The sequence below is a fragment of the Cygnus atratus genome, chromosome 3 (genome assembly GCF_013377495.2).
Source record: "Cygnus atratus isolate AKBS03 ecotype Queensland, Australia chromosome 3, CAtr_DNAZoo_HiC_assembly, whole genome shotgun sequence".
In the NCBI taxonomy this organism is placed as follows: domain Eukaryota; kingdom Metazoa; phylum Chordata; class Aves; order Anseriformes; family Anatidae; genus Cygnus; species Cygnus atratus.
This window is the reverse complement of record NC_066364.1, coordinates 112045218-112070855: the sequence shown is the minus strand read 5'-3', so window position 1 is coordinate 112070855 and position 25638 is coordinate 112045218. Positions and strand designations below refer to the sequence as shown.

Genomic DNA, 25638 nt, shown 5'->3' with positions numbered 1-25638 from the left:
GATCAGCAAGACTCATTCACCTTTTAATAGTGCCATATGGCCAGTGCGAAAGTCTAATGGTGAGTGGAGACTAACAGTGGACTATCGTGGCCTGAACGAAGTCACGCCACCACTGAGTGCTGCAGTGCCGGACATGCTAGAACTCCAGTACGAACTGGAATCAAAGGCAGCCAAGTGGTATGCCACAATTGATATTGCTAATGCATTTTTCTCCATCCCTCTAGCAGCAGAGTGCAGGCCACAGTTTGCTTTCACTTGGAGGGGAGTCCAATACACTTGGAATCGGCTGCCCCAGGGGTGGAAACATAGCCCTACCATTTGCCATGGACTGATCCAGTCTGCGCTGGAGCAGGGGGAGGCTCCTGAACACCTGCAGTACATCGATGACATCATTGTGTGGGGTGACACGGCAGAGGAAGTTTTCGAGAAAGGGAAGAAAATAGTCCAAATCCTTCTGAAGGCCGGTTTTGCCATAAAACAAAATAAAGTTAAAGGACCTGCACGAGAGATCCAGTTTTTAGGAATAAAATGGCAAGATGGACGTCATCAAATCCCAATGGATGTGATCAACAAAATAACAGCTATGTCTCCACCAACTAGCAAAAAGGAAACACAAACTTTCCTAGGTGTCGTGGGGTTTTGGAGAATGCATATTCCAAATTACAGTCTGATTGTAAACCCGCTCTACCAAGTAACCCGTAAGAAGAATGCTTTTGAATGGGGCCCTGAGCAACGACAAGCCTTTGAACAAATTAAACAGGAAATAGTTCATGCAGTAGCCCTTGGGCCAGTCCCGAACAGGACCAGACGTAAAGAATGTGCTCTACACCGCAGCCAGGGAGAATGGTCCCACCTGGAGCCTCTGGCAGGAAGAACCTGGGGAGACTCGAGGTCGACCCCTGGGGTTTTGGAGTCGGGGATACAGAGGATCTGAGGCCCGCTATACCCCAACCGAAAAGGAGATATTGGCAGCATATGAAGGAGTTCGATCTGCTTCAGAAGTGGTCGGTACTGAAGCGCAGCTCCTCCTGGCACCCCGACTGCCGGTACTGGGTTGGATGTTCAGAGGAATGGTCCCCTCTACACATCATGCAACTGATGCTACATGGAGCAAGTGGGTTGCACTGATTACTCAGCAGACTCGAATAGGAAACCCCAGTCGCCCAGGAATCCTGGAAGTGATTATGGACTGGCCAGAAGGCAAATACTTTGGGATATCATCAGAGGAGGAGGTGGTCCGTGCTGAAGAAGCCCCACTGCACAACAAGCTACCAGAAAATGAGAAAAAATATGCCCTGTTCACTGATGGGTCCTGTTGTATTGTGGGAAACCATCGGAGATGGAAAGCTGCTGTATGGAGTCCTACACGACGAGTTGCAGAAGCTGCTGAGGGAGAAGGTGCATCGAGTCAGTTTGCAGAAGTGAAAGCCGTTCAGCTGGCCTTAGATATCGCTGAACGAGAAAAGTGGCCAGTTCTCTATCTCTATACTGATTCATGGATGGTAGCAAATGCCCTGTGGGGGTGGTTACAGCAATGGAAGCAGAACAACTGGGAGCGCAGGGGCAAACCCATCTGGGCTGCTGCATTGTGGCAAGATATTGCTGCCCGCGTAGAGAACCTGGTTGTAAAGGTACGCCATGTAGATGCTCATGTGCCCAAGAATCGGGCTACTGAAGAACATCAAAACAACCAGCAGGTGGATCAGGCTGCTAAGATTGAAGTGGCTCAGGTGGACCTGGACTGGCAACATAAAGGTGAATTATTTATAGCCCGATGGGCCCATGACACCTCAGGCCATCAAGGTAGAGATGCAACATACAGATGGGCTCGTGATCGAGGGGTGGACCTGACCATGGACACTATAGCACAGGTTATTCATGATTGTGAAACACGTGCTGCAATTAAGCAAGCCAAACGGTCAAAGCCTCTCTGGTATGGAGGACGATGGCTGAAATACAAATATGGAGAGGCCTGGCAGATTGATTACATCACACTCCCTCAAACCCGCAACGGCAAGCGTCACGTACTTACAGTGGTGGAAGCAACCACCGGATGGCTGGAAACATATCCTGTGCCCCATGCCACCGCCCAGAACACTATCCTGGGCCTTGAAAAGCAAGTCCTATGGCGACATGGCACCCCAGAAAGAATTGAGTCAGACAATGGGACTCATTTCCGAAACAACCTTATAGACACTTGGGCCAAAGAACATGGTATGGAGTGGGTGTATCACATCCCCTATCATGCACCAGCCTCCGGGAAAGTTGAACGATACAATGGACTGTTAAAGACTACTCTGAAAGCAATGGGTGCTGGGACATTCAAAAATTGGGATACACATTTGGCAAAGGCCACCTGGTTAGTCAATACTAGAGGATCTGCCAACCGAGCTGGACCTGCCCAATCAAACCTGTTACGCACTGTAGAAGGGGATAAAGTTCCTGTAGTGCACGTAAGAAACATGCTGGGTAAGACAGTCTGGGCTACTCCTGCCTCAGGAAAAGGCAAGCCCATTCGTGGGATTGCTTTTGCTCAGGGACCTGGATGCACTTGGTGGGTAATGCAAAAGAATGGGGAGGTGCGGTGTGTACCTCAAGGGGACCTAATACTGGGTGAGAATAGCCCATGAGTTGAATTGTAGTATGTTAGTTATCATATAACACTGTATGTCATCACTACCATGGTTGCTATGTATCACAGATGAAAATGGTGATTAATTAGAAGGTATTGGAAAGAGTGTAACCTGAGCATGACATAAATGGTATGGAATAAGGGGTCAAAGGGAGCTGTCCTGGTTTCAGGTAGGACAGAGTTAATTTTCCTCCTAGTAGCTGGCAGGGTGCTATGTTTGGGATTAGGATGAGAAGAGCGCTGATAACATGCTGATGTTTTAATTGTTGCAGAGCAGTGCTTACACCAAGCCAAGGACTTTTCAGCTTCTCGCTCTGTCCCGCCAGCGAGCAGGCTGGGGGTGCAGCAGGAGCTGGGAGGGGACAGACCCAGGACAGCTGACCCAAACTGGCCAAAGGGGTATTCCATACCATCTGACGTCATGCTGAACAATATATAGGGGTGGCTAGCCGGGGTGGAGGGGGGGGCCGGCTGCTCGGGGATAGGCTGGGCATCGGTCAACGGGTGGTGAGCAATTGCATTGTGCATCACTTATTTCGTACACATTATTATCATTAATACTATTATTATTATTATTGTTATTATTTTCCTGTCTTAATAAACTGTCGTTATCTCAACTCACAGACTTCACTTTCCCGTTTCTCTCCCCCATCCCAGAGAGGGAGGGGGGAGGGTGAGCGAACGGCTGTGTGGTGTTTAGCTGCCAGCCGGGCTAAACCACAACACCAGTGAAGTCTTGTGTGCATGACAGATGTCTAGGCGATGGGGCAGTCTCGAATTTATCTAACTGCCTGCAGCCAATTTTATTAAACTTCTCAAGGGAAGCTAATAAATACAACTGTTTTAACTATCTCTTCAGGAATACTTGTTAGAGCTGCACAGGAAGGAAAACAGCAAAGCCACAGACAGATCTGCGCTGCCTAGAGCTTGATGCTCGCTCTCTAGAGCGTTTGGTGGCTTGGCTCGAATTGGTTCCCTTCGTCCTCTTCATTTACTTTGCCAGTTCGTGTATGAAACTAGCAAGTAACCACACTCCAAAATTTTATTGTTGTTAATGATGTTTTTTTCCCCCTTTGTTCAGGTGAGATGCCATTAGCCATTCTCCCCTTCCATACCGCAGATATTATTGGAAAATGAATTTCAAAGCTGAACAAAATCTTTGCCATTCCCCAAAGCTCCACAGTAATGTTGTTATTAAAACAGATGGGACCAAACTCCACTCATATAAACAGGAGAATAATAGTGCACACGACATAGCAGTAACATTTCTAGAACACGGTCTTTTAATCCTACAGCTGATATAGCCAGTTTGGTCTGGGATTCCTTTCCCCCTATTTAATAAAGATGTATGACAGATAATAGAAACTCTGTACGTATGGGACTGGGATAAATGTAGATCTTTTGAACAGTAACAAGTAAAGTAAATTTGGATAGCCATTGACTTTTTATTTGTAATTTACTAGTAGTTAAAGTATTTTATTAATTAAAATCATTCTTATCTGGACACTTATGCAATCTACGAATACAGCATATGAAAATCTAGAACTTGCAATGTACTACGGAATTTATCCAGACCCGTTTCTTGGAACGTTTTTTTGATCAATCTTTAAATGTGTTAGTTCAATTGTGTTGAGGGAAGGCTGGGCTTTTTGTTTGTTTGGCTGTTGTTATTTTTGTTGGTTTGTTAGTTTTTTTCTAATTTAGGTCCACATAGGGCATGCATCTTTTCCTTTAAGAGCTGTGTAATAATGAGCACTGCTTCTGCTTTACTCCAAAATTCTACAATAGCTCATAGAGCTCAGGAGAAAACAATGACCAAAAATATCAAACATGCTGAGCAGACCCACCACAGCACTTGGCTGAATGGATCTGGAAAACAAAACAACACTGCTTTGGGGTGTGTCTGCCTGGATCTTCTGTAGAGAACACATCAGCGATGACTGAAAGACTTCGAAACACAAGAAAAAGACAGTTTTGATGAAATATCAAACAGGATAAAGAAAATGAAAGGAGTCACAACAACTAGGGAAAGCTGAATAAAAATGAGAAGGCTTATATATGCAGAACTTTGGTTCTTGTCAAAGGATCCCCTGCAGGGCTGTGCTTGATTCCTGGCTTGGCTTCCATCACCTGCCCTCAGGAGACCTTCTTGTGTCTTCGAGCTGGAGGTTCCCCCTTCCCTACCACCTTGCTGCTCCTTCTGCCTTCCAAACGTGCTGTCTGTAACCAGAGGTACTCTCTGAAACAGATGCCAACAATCTTTACAATGTAGAAAATCTTCCCAAGTGCTGTTTCTGCTGTGGCCTTGCCTGAATATTCTGTGTATCACAGCAACATGAGAGGAAGAGAAGAACATAAGAACAGTGTTCTGGTATTCTAATTCAGGTCTATGATAACTATGTTTAGATCTGATTAAATTACCACTGCTTCAGCACGTCTTTAAAGACTGCATATAAAACTGTTGCCCAAATGGAAGTTTATTTGGAAATTTAACCATTAATATTGAATATCTAATAGCAGATCATAAACAGCTCCACGATTTCTCTCGCTGTAAAAGAAGGTGCTAACTTAAATCTAATAAAGAATGTTTTTGTTTCTATTTCAAATTCTCTCCTATAGGTTCTCATGGGCCTTGCTCAATATCTTGAAATGTGACATATCCATTGAAAGAACACGAGTGGACAGAGCACCTTGCTGGCTCATTCTCAAAGGTTATATATGTCTAGATGGACAAGATGCTGCACCTGCACTAAAATTATTTTTGGATGGTATATCAGGGTTGGAAGACTTATGAACTGACCACAACGCTGCTAATAAGTGTAAAACTTATTCCCACTCTTTTAGCATATTATATACATTTTCACCTCTTATATACTATTTCATGTCCTGAGAAGAAATTTATATAGAATATTTTTCAGATTTGTTCCTCTATACAGCAATAAGCCAGCATTTGTCTACAATGATTAGAAACATCTGCTGATGGAAAAATGCTTCTGAGATACATAGGATTTAAAGGTTTGGGGACTGTCTTACAATTCAATTCCATCATCTCTTGACTCTTTATCGGGTAACTCTGCTGTTACATGCAAACGGGTCAGCTATCCATATTTCCAACAAGAGCAACCTTGGTAAAGAAAGCTCATTTGGATAGCGGCAAAGGGAATAAGATGAACACCACCCCAGCTCCTTCCCAAGACTGATGTACAATCTAATATGCCATCACCTGAAAATTAACTCGAGCAAAGTAAAGCAGGGCTAAAATAAGGAATTATTTCAACAACTGACACTGCGCCCTGACCCATCAAGAAAGGGTGAAAGAGGTACACATTCTTTCCTCCCTGCCTGTAGAAAGACAAATCAGAGATATAAGCTCTGCTGGGAAAACATTTAACATAGAAAAGTTTGTGGAAGCTCTGCAGATTGTAGCTTGGAGCCAAATCCTGACCACAGCAAAAGCAACCCAGTGTAAGATAGAACTGGAGGCAAATGAAAAGCAGCATACAGAGTTGATCGATTTGTGTAGGGGAATAACTGTAAGAAATATTCCAAAGACTGCCAAACTAAGGTCCATAGGAGCTGCGATAAAAATATTGCTCTAAGGAAGTTGATAGCAATGGAATACAATTATTAAAGTGATAGCCCATTCCCTACTCTGTATGTCACCATTTCCTTGCTTTGAACTTCATCAAAGCAGTTATTTAAGCAGCATTTTCTTTCATAGGCAGCCTAGAAATGGCACAGGAGAAACAGCAAGATGATACTGACAAGTACAACACAAGAGAACAGCCACTTCATACACACTGCTCTCAGCCACAAGATTGCATCAGGTCATTCCATGCCATCAGAGAGGTCAGTCTGCAAGTCTTGCTCCTCATGGCAACAAAACACAAGCAACTGCTGAAGCCTAGTTTCGTAAGCACTTGTACCTGTTCTTGAGACATCATCCTGTTATTTGCTAGTTAAGAATCACACTCCTTTTAAATTTTTCCTTTCCTTCCAAATAAGTTCAAGTCTTCCTTCATATATACTTTAACTATCCCTCTATCCCAGGGCATTGCACATGCTTCTGTGGGTTTTAGGGATGAAGGGAAAGTACTTGGAAAAGAAATCCACTGATTGTTACTAAAAGAACAAAACATTTTTTTATTTTTTTTTTACCTTTACTAACCATTATCCAGTTTTGTAAATCTTATCTGCTGAAAATAGTTGGCAACTAGAACAGTCCTTGGGAAAGTTTCACATGCACTTACTTTTTTCTCATCATCTCTGATGGCTATTGGGCTTTTACTGGCCCCAGCAAAGCCAACACTCAGAAGGCAGAAGGAAGTATTCCATCCACAAACAGTGCAGTGTGTTTCAAGGTGAAAATTTAATTAGCATAAACTGAGCTAAAATTGACCATCTTAATGAAAGACTTTGCAAAGGAGACCATAAGCATAGTTCAAAAACAGTCTTGCACACTATGAAGGCAGGTCACTCCAACTTTCACCACCTAATGAAGCATCTGGCAGTACATTCTGAAGAAGGCTGCCAATTCAGTCTCTGATGCCATGTACATCAGTTATGCTACGTGTCCACATGCACTGAGAGCACATTTCCAATTAGATTTCACATCTTGCTTTGAAAAAACACTGGCTTAGTACCAGAGGAAACATAATGAATATGCATTTTTTCCAGCATTTCTGCACAGAAGATTAGCTGAGAAAGACACTAGAATGGAGGGGAAACAGATAACAGTTTGGAGAAGGGAGACCTATTGTAAATTAAGAATCAGAACAACCAAGGGCCAGAAATGAAATGAACTTTTGTTGTGGATAAGTGAAAAATACTTAAACTAGGCTCTCATTACTACAGGTAAGTATTTCAAGTCTAATAATTTTCTATACCTTCCGCTTACATCTCAGTAAGACCTGGAAATTTCCATCCCAAGAACCTGACCACCAACTTGCTGCGTACAACTGATCCATCTGGAAAATATCTGTCTTGAGAGTATCCTGTATTGTGCATGCCTTATCACAACCCCTCATATTTCACAGTACTGAGGCCACTTAGACAAAGGACAAAAATTGCACATTTGGAATACATTTCCTAGGGGTTAGTAAGGTGATTTCTGGAATCTGGAGGTTCTCAGGTGTGTTTCCTATTGCTGGTTCCACCTTTGCTAACTGTGATGTTGTCAAAGAGAATGCCAATGGCTGGACAAAGACAACTAGGAGCTAACTTTTTAAACAAAACATATTTTTCTGTTATTATTATTACTATGACGCTACTGTTGTACAAATACAAAACATCAAGGAGAAGCAACTGAAAAGCACTTACCTTTATTTCAAACTCATAGTGTTCATCCTTTCCCTGCCCACACAGGACATAGCGTGGAATACTAATTTTAATTGGGTCCTTTAGGTCATCTGGATTTGCTCCCAGAGAACGACAGACCATCCGCTTTCATGTGCATACCAAATAGGGAGAACAAAGGAAAACCAAAATCACTACATAAAGAAGAAAAAAAAAACTTCACTAAAAACAAGAAAACATTCGCAGCCAGAAGAGCTGGGAGAAGAGAGCATGGAGGTGGCAGAAACTATTTTGAAAACGAAGGAATTATTTGAAAACAAATTGGATCTGCTTTTATAAGCAAGCCCTAGCATTTTGTTATGCATGAAAAATATGAGGTGGAATTCCTTTACAATATTGCTTACTCTTTCAAAAGGCACTTCCAGCTTAGATATCAAAAATAAAGAAAAACAGAAGACTTATTAACCCTCTTTGAAAAAATACATATATGAATCATGCCTTTATTTTTCATATGTATTTATATTAAAAAATCTGTTTCAAATATGCAAAGCTGCAGGGTATCTAGGCAATTAAGAAAGATCTTAGACAAATCCAAAGTCACTTTACAATTAAACAATAACCTAGTAATCCACTCTCAAAACAGTTTCCTACCATTTCCTTTAAATCTCGTTATAGAAAACTCAAGTATGATAAGTTTACAATGTCTGAACAAAGCTGTGAAGAGTTACTTGTAACAAAGGTACATTGGTCTAACAGCCAGGTAGGATTTCTAATTGTGAAGTTTTGTCAACAATAAAATAATTTTGCAATTGAAAAGCTCAGTGTTTTGCAGTGACAGTGTCCAAAAAGTAGTATAACCATTTGTAGGGAATAAAAGTAGGAACTGCCTTTTGGGAAGTCATCCACTAACTCAATTGAAAGTACTTGGTCTGAAAACCTTAATTGTACTTAAAGAAGCAACAACACGATTGCAAATATAAGTTAAAAAAAGTTGAAACACTATCACTTTAAACTTATGACCACGCTACATATTTGTTTCTAGTGATGCTATCCATCACTTCATCCATAACTGTATTCTCAACATTGACTTTCGGTAGCTTAGTAACTACCATGAGACATACTGCTTGGTCAAAATCCTTCAGTCTTGACCAATACTATCCAGAAATGTGAATGTGGTTCACACTTCTGCTTCGTGACACTTGGCCTCTCTGTAGCAACTCTCAGTGACCAAGAACACGTTATACTTCATGATATTATTGAAAGCAGCAGCAGCGAAGTTTGAAACCATGGGTAGATGCCCCTCTGAATGCTGTTACAGATAACTTTTTAAAATCCTCATCAGGTTATTGAGAAGACAGGTTATCTCATTATTTTGTTAGTAGTCAATTATAAATGTCATTTTCCTTAATGATAACATTAATAGTATTGGAAAAGAAAATACAAAGGAGGTGAGTTTTAGTTTCAATCGACTGATTTTAGTTAGAAGTTGTTTTCCACAAGTATTCTTCCCTACTGAAAATTTAAAACAAAAAGGTTGGGTTTGAATGGATTTTTTTTAACGATCTTTGTTTACATAACAAAATTTTTCTTCCCTCCATTTTGCTCTTCTTTCACTTCTCCCCAAGTTACTAGCTTTTTCAAGTAAATCTCAGCTTTCTGGAGTGTAGAAATGTAAGCACTTCTTTCCTTGGGGGAAAGAGGAGTTCATTGCCTTGACAACAATATGATCCATTTTAAAACAACAAGAAAACCATAAAGTCACTCTTAAAACCACCTCTGTCAACACGTAATTTATTGGCAATCATTTTCAGGAAACTATTACAGCTAATAGAAGAATAATTTCAAACACAATGTATTGTGAAAAACATGTCCTAATACATTAAATAACTCTTTGATAGTGATAAACATCCATCATTATGCTATGTTTAATTTACAGTGGAATAAAAGATACTGAAGTCATTTTTTTCATAAAAATGCATAATATCTAGCAAGTTAGATTTCAAAACAAAGAAGAAAACCATGTTATCTGGAACATAACGTGAACAAACATTTTTTAAAATGTGGGGTATCATCTGAAAAGCAATTAGTTACAGTAATTGCTGTCATTTAGCAGCCTTGATTTAAGACCATCCTCACAGACGGTGCCACGCTTCAAGTTAACTTTCAGCAAGACTGAAGAAATGCCTTAACAGTGTGAGTAAGGGAGCCACTCTCTAAGTGAGCTGCTGTGATGTTCCACTCCAACACAACTGTCTACTCCATGCTCTGTGAGATATTTGTGTGTGTATATATATATATATATTTGTTGTTAAAAACAAAAACTATATATCAAAGTAAAATGACACATTTTGCTCTCGTCTTTGGAATTGCTTTAGGTAGCATAAAGATGTGATTTTTTTTTTTTTTAATCATAACACAACTTGCTATCCAAACCACCCTTCATCTTTCCAGCCACAACTTTCCCATCCAAAGCAAGTTATGTCCTTTTAAGCGTCAACTGAATTACATTATCATGTCTTAACGTATGGTAAGAACAAATGGGAAACGTTCTTATACTAGTAGAGAGACTGAAGTCTAACTGTCTGGTAGAAGATTACACCTCTCCTGGCAATATGTTTACAGCATTTAGAATTTCAGATTAGATGCCACCATTTTTTCTGCCAAGGACCATCTTCCTCCAACAAGGCAGATGGCACATTCAAGCAACAGGATCCAAAGGTATTCAGCTCCCATTGCAAGGGAAAAAACAGAAGATGGGAAACAATGGCTTATTTATTTTTTGAACATCGGCTAGGAGTAACAGGGAAGGAGTAACCTTTTACTGAGCTCGAGGCAAGCCTTGACAAGTGGAAATCTTCTATTTATTTTCAATAGTTTCATTATTTTTTGGTACGTGATATTGAAGAGCCAGAAAGAGATGCAGTCTCACAGCATCATCAACCCCACTGGTAAACAAGAGAAAGTGAGGAAATTCAGGCCAGGTATCTGACACATTATATGGAGATGATTCTAGGGTTAAATTTACTCCACCCTTCAGGCAGTATCCCCAGTTGCTAGCCATCCATTTAACATCACGAGAAACACGTACACAAATCATAAACCTGAAACGGCTGTCTTACTGTAGTTATAGTGATGTGACCAAAGGTCAAAAAGCCAAAGCATAACATCTGTTTACACCCTCTAACCTCCTTCATTTTAACATCACATTTTCCTTAAGCACTCATATTAAAGGACTGTAAGGCATTCTATTCGTGAGAGTACAAGTTAACTGCCTGGACAAAGTAGATAGGAATGACTCAAAAAAGCCATATATTGTTTCTCTGCAAGAGGAGAGTGGGGTGGCAGGGTGTGAGGAGTGGAAATTGAAAAACAGTATTGGATGTTCTCTCCATTTTTGTTCGTCTGACTCACTGCTTCCATATAGCCTACACTCTCTTGGCTGTAGGCAAAGGTGGGAAACCCAAGAGAAAAGAGAGGCGGTAAATCTACCAATCCCTGGTACCTCAGCCTACGTGACTTAAAATATGCCACACAACTAATTTTGCACTTGCGACAAACTTTAATTGAAGAGCATATTAATCCTTAATGTGAAACTCTAAAGCAGAAAAGAATTGCCAATAGTGTTCTTCCCAAACCTGTAAGAATGAAAGCCATAAACGTCCTTACTATTTAGTAAGTACACGTAGTGATGTACCATAGGCTTAAATGCAGCTTATGGTTCAGACACATTTATTGCAAATGTTTTGAAGCATTGAGATCAAGGGCATGAAATAGATGAGAAGTATAAAAAACAAAGATACTCAGAAAGATTAAGGAAAAGGCAATCAAGGAGGAATGGAGAAGACATTAATTAAGATGGATAGGAGATGGAGGAAGCCAAAAACAACAGCCAAAATGGAAACCAGAAGACACAGCAGTAATTATAGTTTTGATCCAATACCACTTAAAATAGAACCATTTAATTTCCTCACCTTCCCAAGGAAATGTACATACAGCATATTAGAGACACACAAAAAGTAAGCAATCATGTAATAATGATTTTTGGTAAGATGCGTGTACACATCTTTAAGGTATTCCCTTAAAGGCTCAAAGGACTCTTGCCTATTGACAGGAAAAAAAAAAAAAGTATTTTATCAATATTCATTAGCCTCCTATTTTGAATGTATCTAAATGTATTTCGATTTCAACACCTAGTCAGATGCATAATTAGCCAAATGGCTTCTTCACTTGAACTGAATGTTAATTTCCAGATTTCCGATGGGATATGCAAACTGCTTTGAAGAATTGATGGGATGACTGTCATTTGAGTATTTATTTCTTTTTCACAGTATTTCGAAAAACCAATTCCTGAATCAGATCCAACCTTGCTCCTTCTAGAAAACACAAGCTCAATTTTTGTGAAATTCTCTTTGTCTGGCAAAACTACACATCGAATATCCTTCAAACTGTACAACTGAAGGCTGTCAAATTGTGATCGCTGGCATGAAGCATCCAAAAGGTTAGGTGCAGGATAAAAGATACTGTTTTCCCTTAGGAGACCTATATGAGTAGTTGTAAGAACCAGAGATCTATACACATTCTGCTTAGCACAGTCTATTTTCACAGTGGCATACAGCACTACTTGAACATCAGCTAACGAAGGTTTAATACATCCCATATTTTCATGGAGTAAGTAAGCCAGATCAGCTAATATTGTTCTGAATTTACAGGTCAAAAGTACACCATTTGATAAAACTAAGTCATTTACTTCTGACGTCCAGTCAAGTGACATCCGCATCAAATCACCTTTCAAGAGCTGATGATTTAAACAAACAGCATCCTCCGTTGTAGAAATCAAAATGCTCATTATGTCATGGCAAATTCTGTGAGTGTAGTGCTTGTTATAAGTAAATATTGTGAGCAAATCATCTTCAGCAGAAAGAAGACTCACACTCTGTCCAGCAAAGCCAACATGAATCTCCCTTATTGCGATGACTGGAACCTCATGAAATATTGACAAGGAACTCTGACAGATGTCTTGCTTGACTGATGAAACAACAACATATAAAACAGAGCTGAACAAGAGCAAGCAAGCAGGTTCTGGATCAGGATTTTTGCGATTGCTAACAGCGAGCCAATAGATACCTTTCAACTCCTCCATACTAATACAAATTTGAGGTAGGGCACAGGTCAAAAATTCGAGCACTTTTTCCAGAGAACAGACCTGGAGTTTCAAAAAGACATCAGAAAAATGCAGAAATGTCTGTCTTAACACAAGACTATTTTCCAGCTCTTCATTTTTACAACCGCATACGCATCCTTCAGTGGGCTTTCTCACATGCGCATCTGAGATTCCTGTGCTTCCACACATCATGACATTCTCTTGCACAGGGGATTCAAGCTGAAAATTTTCAGTATGAGCTTTGGTGTCATCACTACAGTGGGATACATCTTGATTCATATCAGACTTGAAGAATGCATCTACTTGCACGTTTCTTATAAGTGGCAGACGTTTTATTAACGATACCGCTTGTGCACATCTCTCGCTTTTGTCACACAAACTTCCCAACTCCTTAATTTGTTTAGAAACCAAGGTACTGTTGAGCAGCTGACTGCTGGTATCTTTGTAAAGGCAGGAAAGCTTACTGAAAACATATCCCAGACCATAGGCACTTTCTGGTCTGACATCCAAATGAGAACCTATCGAAGAAATCAAATCAGAGTTTTTTTCATTTGGAAGCTGAGAACTACTAGACTGGTCTTCCATTGCCTGTTGCTCTGTCTTAAATGGTGTGTTTTTCTTTACAAGTTCCAGAGTGTATGTTAGACTGAGAAAAGACAAGGCATGATGTGCTGTTAAAACCAGCTTGCTCATTAGCACACATTAAGAATCCTAAAGGAGACAGCTGTTGCAAGTGGGAACAATCAGATTCAGCTCTTGAGCTGTCACAATCCTGAGAAGTAATTATTTTATTGTCAAAATGATTGAAATTTTCAAACTTGCAGAGTGAGTAAGCCACATTATTTAAGTCATGACTTGGTAAAGAAGTAGATAAAACGTTCTGATAAGGAACGTTCTTACTCTTTAAAGTATTACTACTTTCAGAGTGAGTTAAACTACTTTCAGTGTCACAGAGACAAGCAAAGCTCTCCTGTTCTGAATTACCCCTTTCATTCTCAAATGCCTTTTCTGATGTAAAGGGGAAGGAGATTCTTCCAAGCATGGAAAAGAAATTCCACATCTCTGTATGTTCCTTCTGTCTGTTATGATCTGTTACTCCTGCGTTTTCTCCACGCAACTCAGAAGCACATTTGTCATCTTTGGAAATAAATGGAAAGTCATAATGTGGCTGCCACTGTTGACTTTTCTGTTAAAAATGTCAAAAGAAGAAAACAAACGTCTTTAAAAGTCTTCTGATTTGAAAATTTCTTTAATTCAGATTTGATTTTGATTCCATTTGTACAATCATCTGAAATTTGTACAATTGCATAATCTCCCAAAATTAGAGAGAGAAAAATCAAACAAAACTGATTGAGGTCTGATTCAGGAATGGTTGATCTTCCCAGCCCACCACTGCTTTTCCTTTTTACAGTATCCATTTCACTTGGTTTATATTTGTTTTACTCAAAAAACACAGGGAAGTCAAAGGACAATGCAGAAATGTGTAAGACCTTTATTATTTTTCCACACATGCACAAAAAAGGAATCCTGTACTATCAAGACCGTGCAATAACAAGCACAAGATAATGTCAGAAGTCCAAGATAGTTTAAAAATAACAGTGGAAAAGTCCAAAAGAAAAGTCCAAATGAGAAGGGTTGCAGTCCTCCTCCTATTAAGGTTTAAATCCGTAAGGTTATTTAGGAATTACTCTCTGAGTCAAGTAATTAACAACACTTCAAACAAGTTAAGCAACCGAATACAGTGGGAGGGGTCTAAGCTCAATTTAGGAATGCAGGTAGTAATCCTTCATGACATTCAGGTAAATTTGCCCAATGCTACTGCTATCATCACAAACATCCATACAGTAGCGAGTTTACGATGAGTCACAAAATGTTTGAATTCAGAATACCACTACACAATCTCCTTATTAAATGCTTTTATCCTCTAAAAATCAGGAAAGGGATACTGTTCCAAATCAAGATCATGACAAAGCAAGGAAGAAACATCCACAACAACAACACGCCTTTCAAATAAGGAAAAAGCTGTGCCCAACCTAAAAAAAAATCACTCTAATTGCAAGCTAGAAAAATAAATTGCTGCCTCTATTAGCCATTAATCTTACTGTGAATTCAAAATTCTAATTATGCAGCTAAACATTAAGAAATTTAATTACAGGGCATGCCATAATTTAAGGCAACCACTTCATTCTAACAAATTATGACCTACCTCATACTTCAGCTTGCGCTGAACAGTGCCATTATTAAGTCTCTCATTATCCTAAGAACAAAAAAGGTACAGGTTATTATTAAATAAAGTGCCTTTCTTGTGTAAGTTCATTTAAAAGTACTTATAGGAAGAGACGTTATTTTTAATAGCTAAAAATAACTGTTTTCTTATATTTATTAAACCACTGGCATAGAAGTCAATCCAGCCAGTCCTCAGATGAATCCTATTATCGGTTTTTAAATGAGCATTTGTTTCCAGTGTAAACGGTTACAGTTCTTCTGAAGGAAATTTTATCCATGTATTTTAAAGGTATAAAATGAAAATCGTGATTCCACCTGCAAGCTTGTTATTACCATTTACACAATCCTCATTGAAAAGAACTGGAATAGAACATGATACAGCCACTAGAAAATAAGAACAGCAAAATCTAAAACTGATAGCCCTGACTTACTGGTTGATTATTTTTTTTTTTTGGGGGGGGGGGGGGGGGGGGGGGGGAAGTATGTGCAGAAAAACATGAAAATTATTGAACAACAATAAAATCAGTGGTTACACACAGTACATTGAAGGTCAGGATTTCCTACCAGTCACTGCTCACCTTAAAACTTTCTGTAGACCAGAACAGGGTACCATCATTATCTTCAGCTTTATGATGAATATTTTGGAGCCTTCGCTGCACTTCTTGTTCAATAAAGGCATTTATCCTATAAGACATAGCAAAGTATGAAGCAAAATATATATATATATATATATATATATATATATTCTTAGATAAAATTTAAAACAAGTTAAAAGACTCTCTGAAACACTTAGGAACCCTAAACACTGCACAACTCTTAATTGTCAGGCTTAACATTAGACCATCTTTATCCCTCGAGGAATGTGGAATTTTGAGCAAGTGTTCATTTAACAGACAAAGGTTAACAAATTTGTTATCACAATTACACAATTCAATGGGCCACAGGTTGAGACACTGCTTTGCATAAAACTCTATGCACAAGTAGGAGTGAGGGTAAGATGGATGAGGAAGAAATAGAAGGCTGGGGTTGCATCTTTATTACTTAATGGTTTGCTTTTATCAATTTTGCAATGTAGGCAACTTTTGGTCTTCAAACAGAAAGAATGATCCAAAAGTTGGTATTAATGACTTCATGTATAAGTGTAAAAAGAACAAAGAGGAAAAATAATAGATTTTAAATAACTGTGGGCAACTGTCTTGTTAAAAAAGGCTTAATATGATTTACTTTATCACTTTTACTGTACATAAAGCAATACCATATAGACAAGTAACTGTAAACACAAAACCAACTTAAATACATTTATGTCTAGAGATTCACAAAACTCTACTGAAAAACAAATTGCACAAGAGCAACAAATAAGTCTGCTGGTTATTTAAAGTATAGCAAAATAATTTTATTTCCAGACTACTCTTTAGGTACAGTTACAGAATTTAATTCCAGTTCAACCCTAGAAGAACAGAACTTTCAAAATATTTCTTTTCATATCAACAAGTTGTAGAAGTACAGGTTACCTACCTATCATCAACTAGTGGAGCAGAGGGTGGCTGTGGCTTTGTTGGACTGGCAGGGGAATTGGTATGGGACAGTCTCTCTTCTAATGTTCCATGATTTCCTTTCTGACCACCATCACCCTCATAAATTTTTTGTTTCAGCTGCTGAATTTCCTGGTCCAGGCTACAAAGACATCTTAAAATGTAATTCATGTTGTCTGTATTAAGGCACCACTGATTCCCACAGTTCTTATAAGATGTGCTGTATTTACACTGAGAAACATGTTATATCTGAACTATTAATATTTATGAAGATAAGAGCATACTAATTGTTCTTTAAGCACATTTAGATAGGAAAATAAAGATGGCTCAAAAAACACATTCCAACAGCAATGCTAAGCTAAATAAAACAACTTCATAAACCTCCAACACAAGTGGTATCTAACTCAACACATTAAATATTAATTCAGAAAGGCTAAACTTATCTAATGGGATCATTTGAATAAAACTCTCCTCATTACAGAACTCTACCAATTATGTCAGTTATTCGGCTTCTAGGTTGAAGTAAACGAATAAATAGGGAAAAAAATGAAGTAACTCAAAATACAGTAATAATAAAAACAACAACAACAACCCAAGACAACAATGTGGAAGGTCATATAAGAAAATCTTAAAATTGTGTACTATACACATAAATCTTACTCTTTTTTCAGCTATTCTTTTCTGCATATATATTTTTGAAAATTTACCAACAAAAGTCTAGTATTTATTTTCCATATATTATAAATCACCTTTTGAAATGGAAACCTCCTCACTTTTTCTAATGAATAAATTTTGTAACAGCCAGATTTATGCACACAATAGAATATGTAAAATCAGATACAGTAATTTTGACCGAAAATGCCTGAGACATCTGGTATAAAATAAGAAGCACTTCTTGCAATATTTATCATTTAGTCAAATTAAACCATATTATAACTAAGTAATCTGCAGAATAGCTTTCACTTATAATGTAGCTGAGATTAGATTAGTAACACAGTAATAATCTTCCTCATTTCCATTACAACTTTTGTCTCCAAAGGTAATTGTTTTTCTACGGGTTACTCGAAAATTAAAGAGTAAAAGTTCCTTGCAAAGAGTAAAAGTTCCTGCAAAAGGAGTGGAAAGCATGCAAAGTAGGGATTCGAACATTTTAACTGCAATTACAAATATCAAAATTGAAGTACAATGCTGCAGCTACTTTATTCCTTCCTGGAGGTTAAAACTGAAAATTGAAGAGCGAGTACAAATGCTGTGGCTTAGGCAAGAGTGAAGCAGGCTGAATTGTTACTTCATTTTTAGAGTACTTTTTGCAGCACAGCCAGAAGCCATCTGTTTCTTTTGATTAGCAGCAAAACAATCTTGCATCCTGAGGGCAAGTGGATGGGAGATGGCTGATGGATATGGGGGATTGTTTGCATCTATGGAAAATCAATTTAACCACAAAAATCACAATTATATTAAGGCAACATAGCTTATCTCTTCATTTGTAAACATCCTACTATCAAAAGATATCATTTCCTACAGTTATAAGCTTATCCAGCTGTGCGATGCATCCGCCAGTAAGTGCACTGAATCGCTCCTTGCCCCTTTTGCGCGATGCATCCCATCGCCTCAAACATGGCTCTGAAGTTGCTTTGTGCTCATTCTGCAGCCCCAAATTTCTGCCAATAAAGACAAAGTGCGGGTGCATAATTCCAGTATGAATTAGCTCCAAGTTATCATTTCGGGGGTCATCCTTGCAGGTGAAAGGATTTTGAGCCGGCATATTATGCAAACTGGAAAAACATTTTATCCAGTTATGATGGACTTAGCCACATAGAACATTTCAGATGGATATTGGATTTAAACATTTTTAGATAGCTAACAGATTTGAACCTCTTTTTCTGAAGCACACCATTACAAAATATTATCTAGATAAATAATAAGCAGCACATACAGTTCATATGCTTACTAGGGTCCAAGACATTATTTACTATGAAGTGTAAACTTGAACACTTGTGCACAAGGGTTATATAAATATTCTGAAGTATTTAACATACTATCATGTATCTTAAGATTTTCTTTTGCTACAACATTCATAAAAAGTTAGCTATCCTTGTGAGTGCATAAATGATATTCCGAACAAAATTATTCAGGCCCCTGGGCCCCTCACTGAATGACTACAAAGTTTTATTCAGTTTGTGCAAGAGGTCCTTAAAGTTAACAACAACAACAAAAATAGACCTTTTCACTTCTTTGGAATCTTTTTCTAACCTAATTTTTCTAGCTGACAACATATTTTTCCCACTTATTACACAAACCAGCAATACCTTGAGGGCTAGCTAAGAAGCTGTCTATTTTTGTGGAACCTCCAGTTGTTTATAGCTGGCTTTATTCAAGCGAGATGCTCAGTGTAGAAAAATAGATTACACGTTCTTCAAGACAATTATGAAAAATATAGGCAAATAGCCACAACAAAATGATAACTCAGTATTGAAAAAGCCTAACTAAAATCCACACAATGTAGCTTTACATGTGGAAAGAGTGACCTAAAGGTCAGGGTGTAAAAAGGAATTATCATCTCCTGATAACAGTTTAAAATAAACAAGATACAGAAGAGTTCATCAGTTTTGCTGTAAGTATGTTTTGGTGATTTTTCTCATCAAGCATCTGGTTTGAAGTACTTCTGAAAGAAGAATCAGGTAATCACTGGAATATTAAAAAAAAAAAACAAATCTAATTCTACCTCAAGAAAAACAAAATCATTCTTTCACCAATAATGACAAGTTTTCAAGCTCTTGTGTTAGCAAATCAGACAATGCCTTTTTAAAATGCTAATTTTGCCCTTCTTCCAGACTGCATGGATTGAATCCAATAACCCCAGTGGATTTTTGCTCGGGCCAAAAATACAATAAAAAAATTCTTCCTCTCCTGCGAAGGAAGAACCCTCCTTACCTGAAACACTTTCCTCTGAGCCTTCTATACTTAGCACAAATACTAGGCTATAGTTCCAAATATCACATGTGTAGCTGATGACATTGCTTCTGTACCTAAAAGGGTTTGTCATAACATCGGGCTGTATCAAAGCAGCTGTGTATTTTCAAGTAAGTTTGAAAAACACCAACAAATTTTACACAGATATATGGCTAGTCTACTTTATTTAGCCCTAAAGCCAGTAACAAAACATTAAACATTACACTGGTTTACTTGGAATACCAGGAGCGTTCCACACATCAGCTGAGAGAGACAGTTGGCAAGCTACCTTGACTATCAATCTCCAAATCTTGAACCACCATATAGCTTGCTACCAATAAAGAAACAAAATGCTACACATAAATATTTTAATAAAAAGAAACTTGTATAATAGCACATGCATTTGTAAGGGCTGAGCATAGGGTTGGCTGAGCTTTCTAAATAGGTAAAAATAACTTAACTGAATGCTGTGATGGCTCATGCAAGTACTATACTGCAGGGGATGGGTTAAATATCCAAACAGAAATCAATGAGCAGGCAAGAATCTTTTAAAAAGCAATACGCAATCTCAGTTCTGGGTAAACTACTTGAAACAATAAGAAACTCAAACAGTGGGACACAGAACAAGCTGCCCTCTCAAAATCTAAGCGATAAAAATGATTTACTTTTTGTGAATCGCAGGTCCTAAAAACTGAAGCTATTGTAACACTTACCGTTCCCGGTCTTGTTCAAGGGCTTTTTGCTCAGCTTCTAGACTAGCCTGCAGACCTGCCTGCTCGCTGCAGCTGTTGTTCAAGGTAGCAAGCTTCTGTTTCTGCTCTTCAATTTCAAAGTCTATTGTAGAACGACGCTGCAAAGCAGAATGCCTCCTTTCTAACTTAGCAACAGCTTGTTCCAGTGCCTCTCTCTGCTGTTTTTCCCTTGATTCAAGGATTTCTTTTTCCTTCTTCCGAACTTTTTCTTCCTGCCGAGCTACATTGGCTGTGAATTCAAATGTTTCTTGAAGCTGCTGCAACTGATTTGTGCTAGCTCTATATTGTGCAAGCTGCTCCTCTTTTTCTTCTATTTCTTTCTCTATTTGATAGAGAGTATTATCTAATCCTAAGAAGCCCCTATCGAGGACTTCAGAAGCTCTTTGCTTTTCTTCCAGCAGTGCTGGCAAATGATTACTCTTCAGGTACTCAAGCCGCCGTACTTTAGATTGAAGCCTGTATTCCACTGTCTTTATCTTGTCAAATTCGTCAGCCTTGAGTACAGCATCTGCAAAGTTTTCATCTTTCTTTAAATTTACATGTTCTTCCTGTGCAAATTTTAAGTGTTCTACAGCTCCTTTTTCATGTGCAATTTCCTTTTCTAGGTGATCCATTTGTTGAACTAAATCTTTTTCCAAAATAGTCAACTGTTCTAGTTGTTTCCTTTTAAACTCTATGAAACTATCCTGTGCTTTTTCTAACTCTTCGCAGTTTTCATCACCTTCAGATCGGGCTTCCTTGACTTTCAAAAGAGATTCCCTGATATCTTCAAGATCTCTTTTCTCTTCTTCAAGTCTTTGTACATCCCCTCTCTTCAGGAGCTGTATCATGACCTGCTTTTCTCGAAGCTGTTCTTCTAGATGAGCCACAAGCATCACCTGCTCCCTTTCTTGTTCTTCAAGCCTCTTTTTTTCTGATTCCAGCTTAACATATTGTTCATCCTTCTCCTTTTTAAGTTTTTCTAATTCTCGGAAAATCTGCATTTTCTCTTCTTTTTCATTATGATTAAGTTCTTGTAGGCGCTGCAATTCCTCTTTGACACGGGCAAAAATTTCTTCCTGCTGCTTCTTCTTTTGAAGCTCTATCTCCTGTTGTTCCCGCAATCTCTCTTCTTCAAATTTTTCTTTTTCAGCCAGCAAATCCTTTAACCTGCTCTCAATGTGAACACTTCTGCGTTTCAGACTCTCTTCCTGTTTTCGAATTTGCAGCTGTACTATTTCTGTTTCTTTGCGCTGTGACTCTACTTCTTGTTGCATTCTTACAAGTTCTGCTTTGTCAGATCTTTGTTTCTCCTCCATTTCTTCTATTTGTTTCCTACAAGAAAACATTTACATGAAATATATCAAACCCTTTTGTTTGTTTTGTCCAAAAGACAATATATCACTTAGAAGTTAAAAAGTTTTGGACAGAGATTTTGCAGCACATACCACAATTTTATATATATATTTTTTAATACTTCTGTTTTGCTGAAGGTTAATCTTATACTTCTTGGAAGTAACTCAATCCTTGAGAAAATGGCACAGATTCATATAATTTATTTCAACATGTAATGTTGTGGATACATTAAATTCTAAGAAAACATGTTAGATAGCATTTATGTTGGTAGAATAACGTTAGACTATATTAGCTTTATCCAATCCAATAAGAATATTGATAGAGCGCACAGTGAAAAATAACCGTATATATTTTTACGCATGCACACTTATTTTCATACAAACAGAAGTTAATAAAAGGACTTCGTGTGAAATTTGCCTCACCAAATTTGAGTCAACAGATGAATTGAAACAATGTCTTCTCTTTTTGCGAACCCAACTGATTTTTTGATAAACGGGAATATAAGCTTAGGAACAGATGGAGTTGAAAGACAAATTTAAGACAAAGTATGGCCCATGCAATAACTCTTTTAAAGGTTCTAATGGAATCCAAGTGAGGAAAGACTGAGACTTGAAGATGCCACAATTACCCCTACACTACAATTACCTGAATACACATAGAAACAACCTGTAGTCCCTTGGTTAGTTTGGAAGAAGTTAAAATCTGATTGATTACAGCACAAACAAAGCAACTTCAATGTAATCTGAATTCAAAGTCTATCAACATAACAAAGAGGATAAGATCAGTGATTCTACTGCATCATTTTCTGAAAGACATCTTCCAATTGCTCAGAGTTTGGGTGGGATTTGTGTGTTTTGTTTTGTTTTTTTTTGTATTTATTTTGAGTTTATTTAACTTGGTCCAATTATATAAAAACTCTTTCAAAACTGAGCAAGCAGTATAAAGTGGAGAAGGCAGAAAATGTCTTTCAGCTTATGAATCTAATCAATGCTGTGATCTGCAACAAGGTGAGATCTCTTACTTGTAAAATCTTAGCAGATATGATGAGCCAGAAAAATCAGCTTAGTTCTCCAGCTGATAGCAATGCTTTATTTTTTGTTTTGAACTGATTGCTAAATGGCATTCTGATAAGTATTATTAGCATGCCATGCCATCGTAGAAGCTTTATTTACAAGAAGCAGAGTTCACAGATTAATCAAGATTCAATCCAAAAATGACTGGAGCATAAAAAAGATCCAGGTAAAGAGCCTCATTTGTCGTCTTTAAAATAACGCCATGAAACCTAAGAGCAAGAATAATATACTACATTTATATTGTCCACTCTCCATATATCTTTCTGTTTGGTATTCCCTTTGCTAAAGATCACTGTTAGCTACAATGAAGCTTGTCCATAAGAATAACTAATCCATAAGAATTGACAATTCTTAAAGGAAATGACAAAACTTTCAGAGGAAAAAAGAAAGAGGGATAAGACTATTTATATCAGGACACCCTACTTACTAATACCATGATTCAAAATTATTTAAATGAGTCCACAACGTTCTCTCTCTCTCTATATATATATATACACATGCGTGTGTGTACTTATATACAAACAAGTATACTTAAAGACCAGAGAATAACGTTACCTTTTACTTTCTAATTTTTCAAGCTCCTCTCGTTGTTGTCTCTCAAATTCTAGCCTGATTTAGGAAAAAAATAAAATAAAATCTTGAATATATATGAGCAAGATACACAATTATGTAATTCACAATGATTATTATAACAATGATGCAAATGAAAAGTTTTATAAAACTACTTCCTACAGTAAAAGAAAGTATTTCCTTCATTAGGGTTACAAATTAGGTATCATGCTGTCTGACACTTAAGTACAAACAGAAAAGTGAATGAATTTCTGGGGGAAAAAGACTATTTAAAAAGTTAAGATAAACAAGACAAATGATTAGCATAGCCTCTGCAAGTTAACTACATGCGGACATGGCAATCAGTACATAGGAATTGAATTTCTCTACCTTAAACAGATCGGTCCTTTTACAGGGAAAAGACTGCCATGGGAGGTAGGGGGAAACAGAGCAATCAATTAAGAGAGGAATTGATAGCAAAAACATATTAGCAGTACAGACTATTTTAACATCACCAGCAGTTTGTTTTATTACAGGTTAAATCGGTTAGATTCATGGAACAGTCAATCACACTACAATTCAAAGTAAAATTTAAATAGTTATTCTTTCTTAACATGTTTTACAAGTGCGAATGATAGTTAATCGATGCTCATAATCCTATGGTTTATTAGCTTGGCCAATTCTGAGAAGGGAGTGAGCTACGGAACTATTCTACAGCATATGCCTGCAATTCTTCCTTTTCCTCCCAAGAAAAGAAGCATTACTATGATGTGATCAGTGAGGCTGAAAAAATTCATACTCCTGTAAAGTGAAACATTCATGGACAGAACACAATACAAGCCCATTTATCTAAAATATTTTGAGATTTTAATATGTTTAGCTTGATAAGGTTCTGAATAATTACAAGAGAGTATTTTCTGTCTTTTTAATATCAGCTCTTATTACAGTTGTACAGAAGTCTCTTATTTTAATTTCCTTTGAAAGATTTGTATTCTTTAAGGCAATCTTCCAAAGGAAATAGTCTCTGTGCTTTTTTTAAGCATAAAGAACCTATATATGAGCTGAAGTACTCAACCAAATACACAAATATTGAGTTATTTCAGAGCTGCTACATCTTAAGGAGTTCACAGGTGAGAGAAATGCTGAAAAAAAAAAAGCAAGACTGCACCACAAGCTAACTTCAATTATTTGAGGAACTGCACTTTAAGATATCATGACTTCAATTATGTAGGCATGTGTTTTAAATGTAAGGTATATTTTAATATCTCTTACTAAAATCACACAACTGTCTGAAAGGAGTTATCCTTGGAAACGTGGAAAATACAACACTAATGTAATGTTTATAAAATAATTCAAGTAAACTTTGACTCCAAAGTGCTTAAGAAGCATCTTTCTAACCATTGGAATAATAGAGAAACACTAATTTAAAAAATTCCGTTTTTCTCCATTTTAGATTGTTATACACAACTCCAGATATTCAAAGCCTTCATATAAATTTCTCACCAAGACCCCTTTACATTTACATTAAGATCATGTCTAAGATGGGCACTTGTAGCCACTATCTCAATGCCACAGCACAAGGAGAGATAACTTAAGTATATTTCATCAATTTCTGTAGTAGTAGTGCAAAATTCACAAAGTTATGCAAGAGCAAGTACAAAAGCAATCTTAAGAGACCTTCAGAAAGCAAAAGTCTTGTTCAATGGTTACTAAGCTTTCTTCTTTTTTAAGCTATACCTGATAATCCCTCACTGTAGCTAGTCTGCCTCTGGAATTCATAGCTGCTAGCTCTCACTTCTTAGTTATGGCTTGGCTGTCACTATATTCATCGTTATTTCAGTCCAAAATAATATAGAGCCGAGGGATTTGGAGTCTGGAAATGCAGATTTCCATTAAGCACTGTCAGATGTAAACCATCTATGCTAAGAGAGTTGGCAGAGACGATTTACAAGTATTCCCATGCTTAGTTAAGCCACAGTGAGGTAAAACATTGCAGATCTGCTGACATAATTCAAAAACCCAGAGCAAAATCTTTTGATATTGTGACACTTCTATAAAACACATAATTTGACAAACATATTTTATATCTACATAAAAATGGTAACTGGTTTTTGATAGAGATCTTATACAA

At 37.7% G+C, this 25638-nt stretch overlaps 1 protein-coding gene across 3 annotated transcripts in view; it reads right to left on the bottom strand.

Annotated features, from left to right (window-relative positions):
* Positions 1 to 25638, bottom strand: part of KIF16B (kinesin family member 16B) — a 144644-nt gene that overhangs the window by 44007 nt on the left and 74999 nt on the right. Inside the window, exons 18-24 of one of the 3 annotated variants that reach the window (XM_050709709.1) lie at positions 23514 to 23567; positions 20512 to 21864; positions 16830 to 16988; positions 15893 to 15998; positions 15295 to 15345; positions 7952 to 8074; positions 4163 to 4871 (exon numbers count right to left, since the gene is read on the bottom strand). In XM_050709709.1, coding sequence (XP_050565666.1) covers positions 4563 to 4871; positions 7952 to 8074; positions 15295 to 15345; positions 15893 to 15998; positions 16830 to 16988; positions 20512 to 21864; positions 23514 to 23567 — 2155 coding nt within the window. In that variant the 3' untranslated portion in view covers positions 4163 to 4562. The other 2 variants (XM_050709710.1, XM_035552992.2) reach the window with 2 other exon arrangements.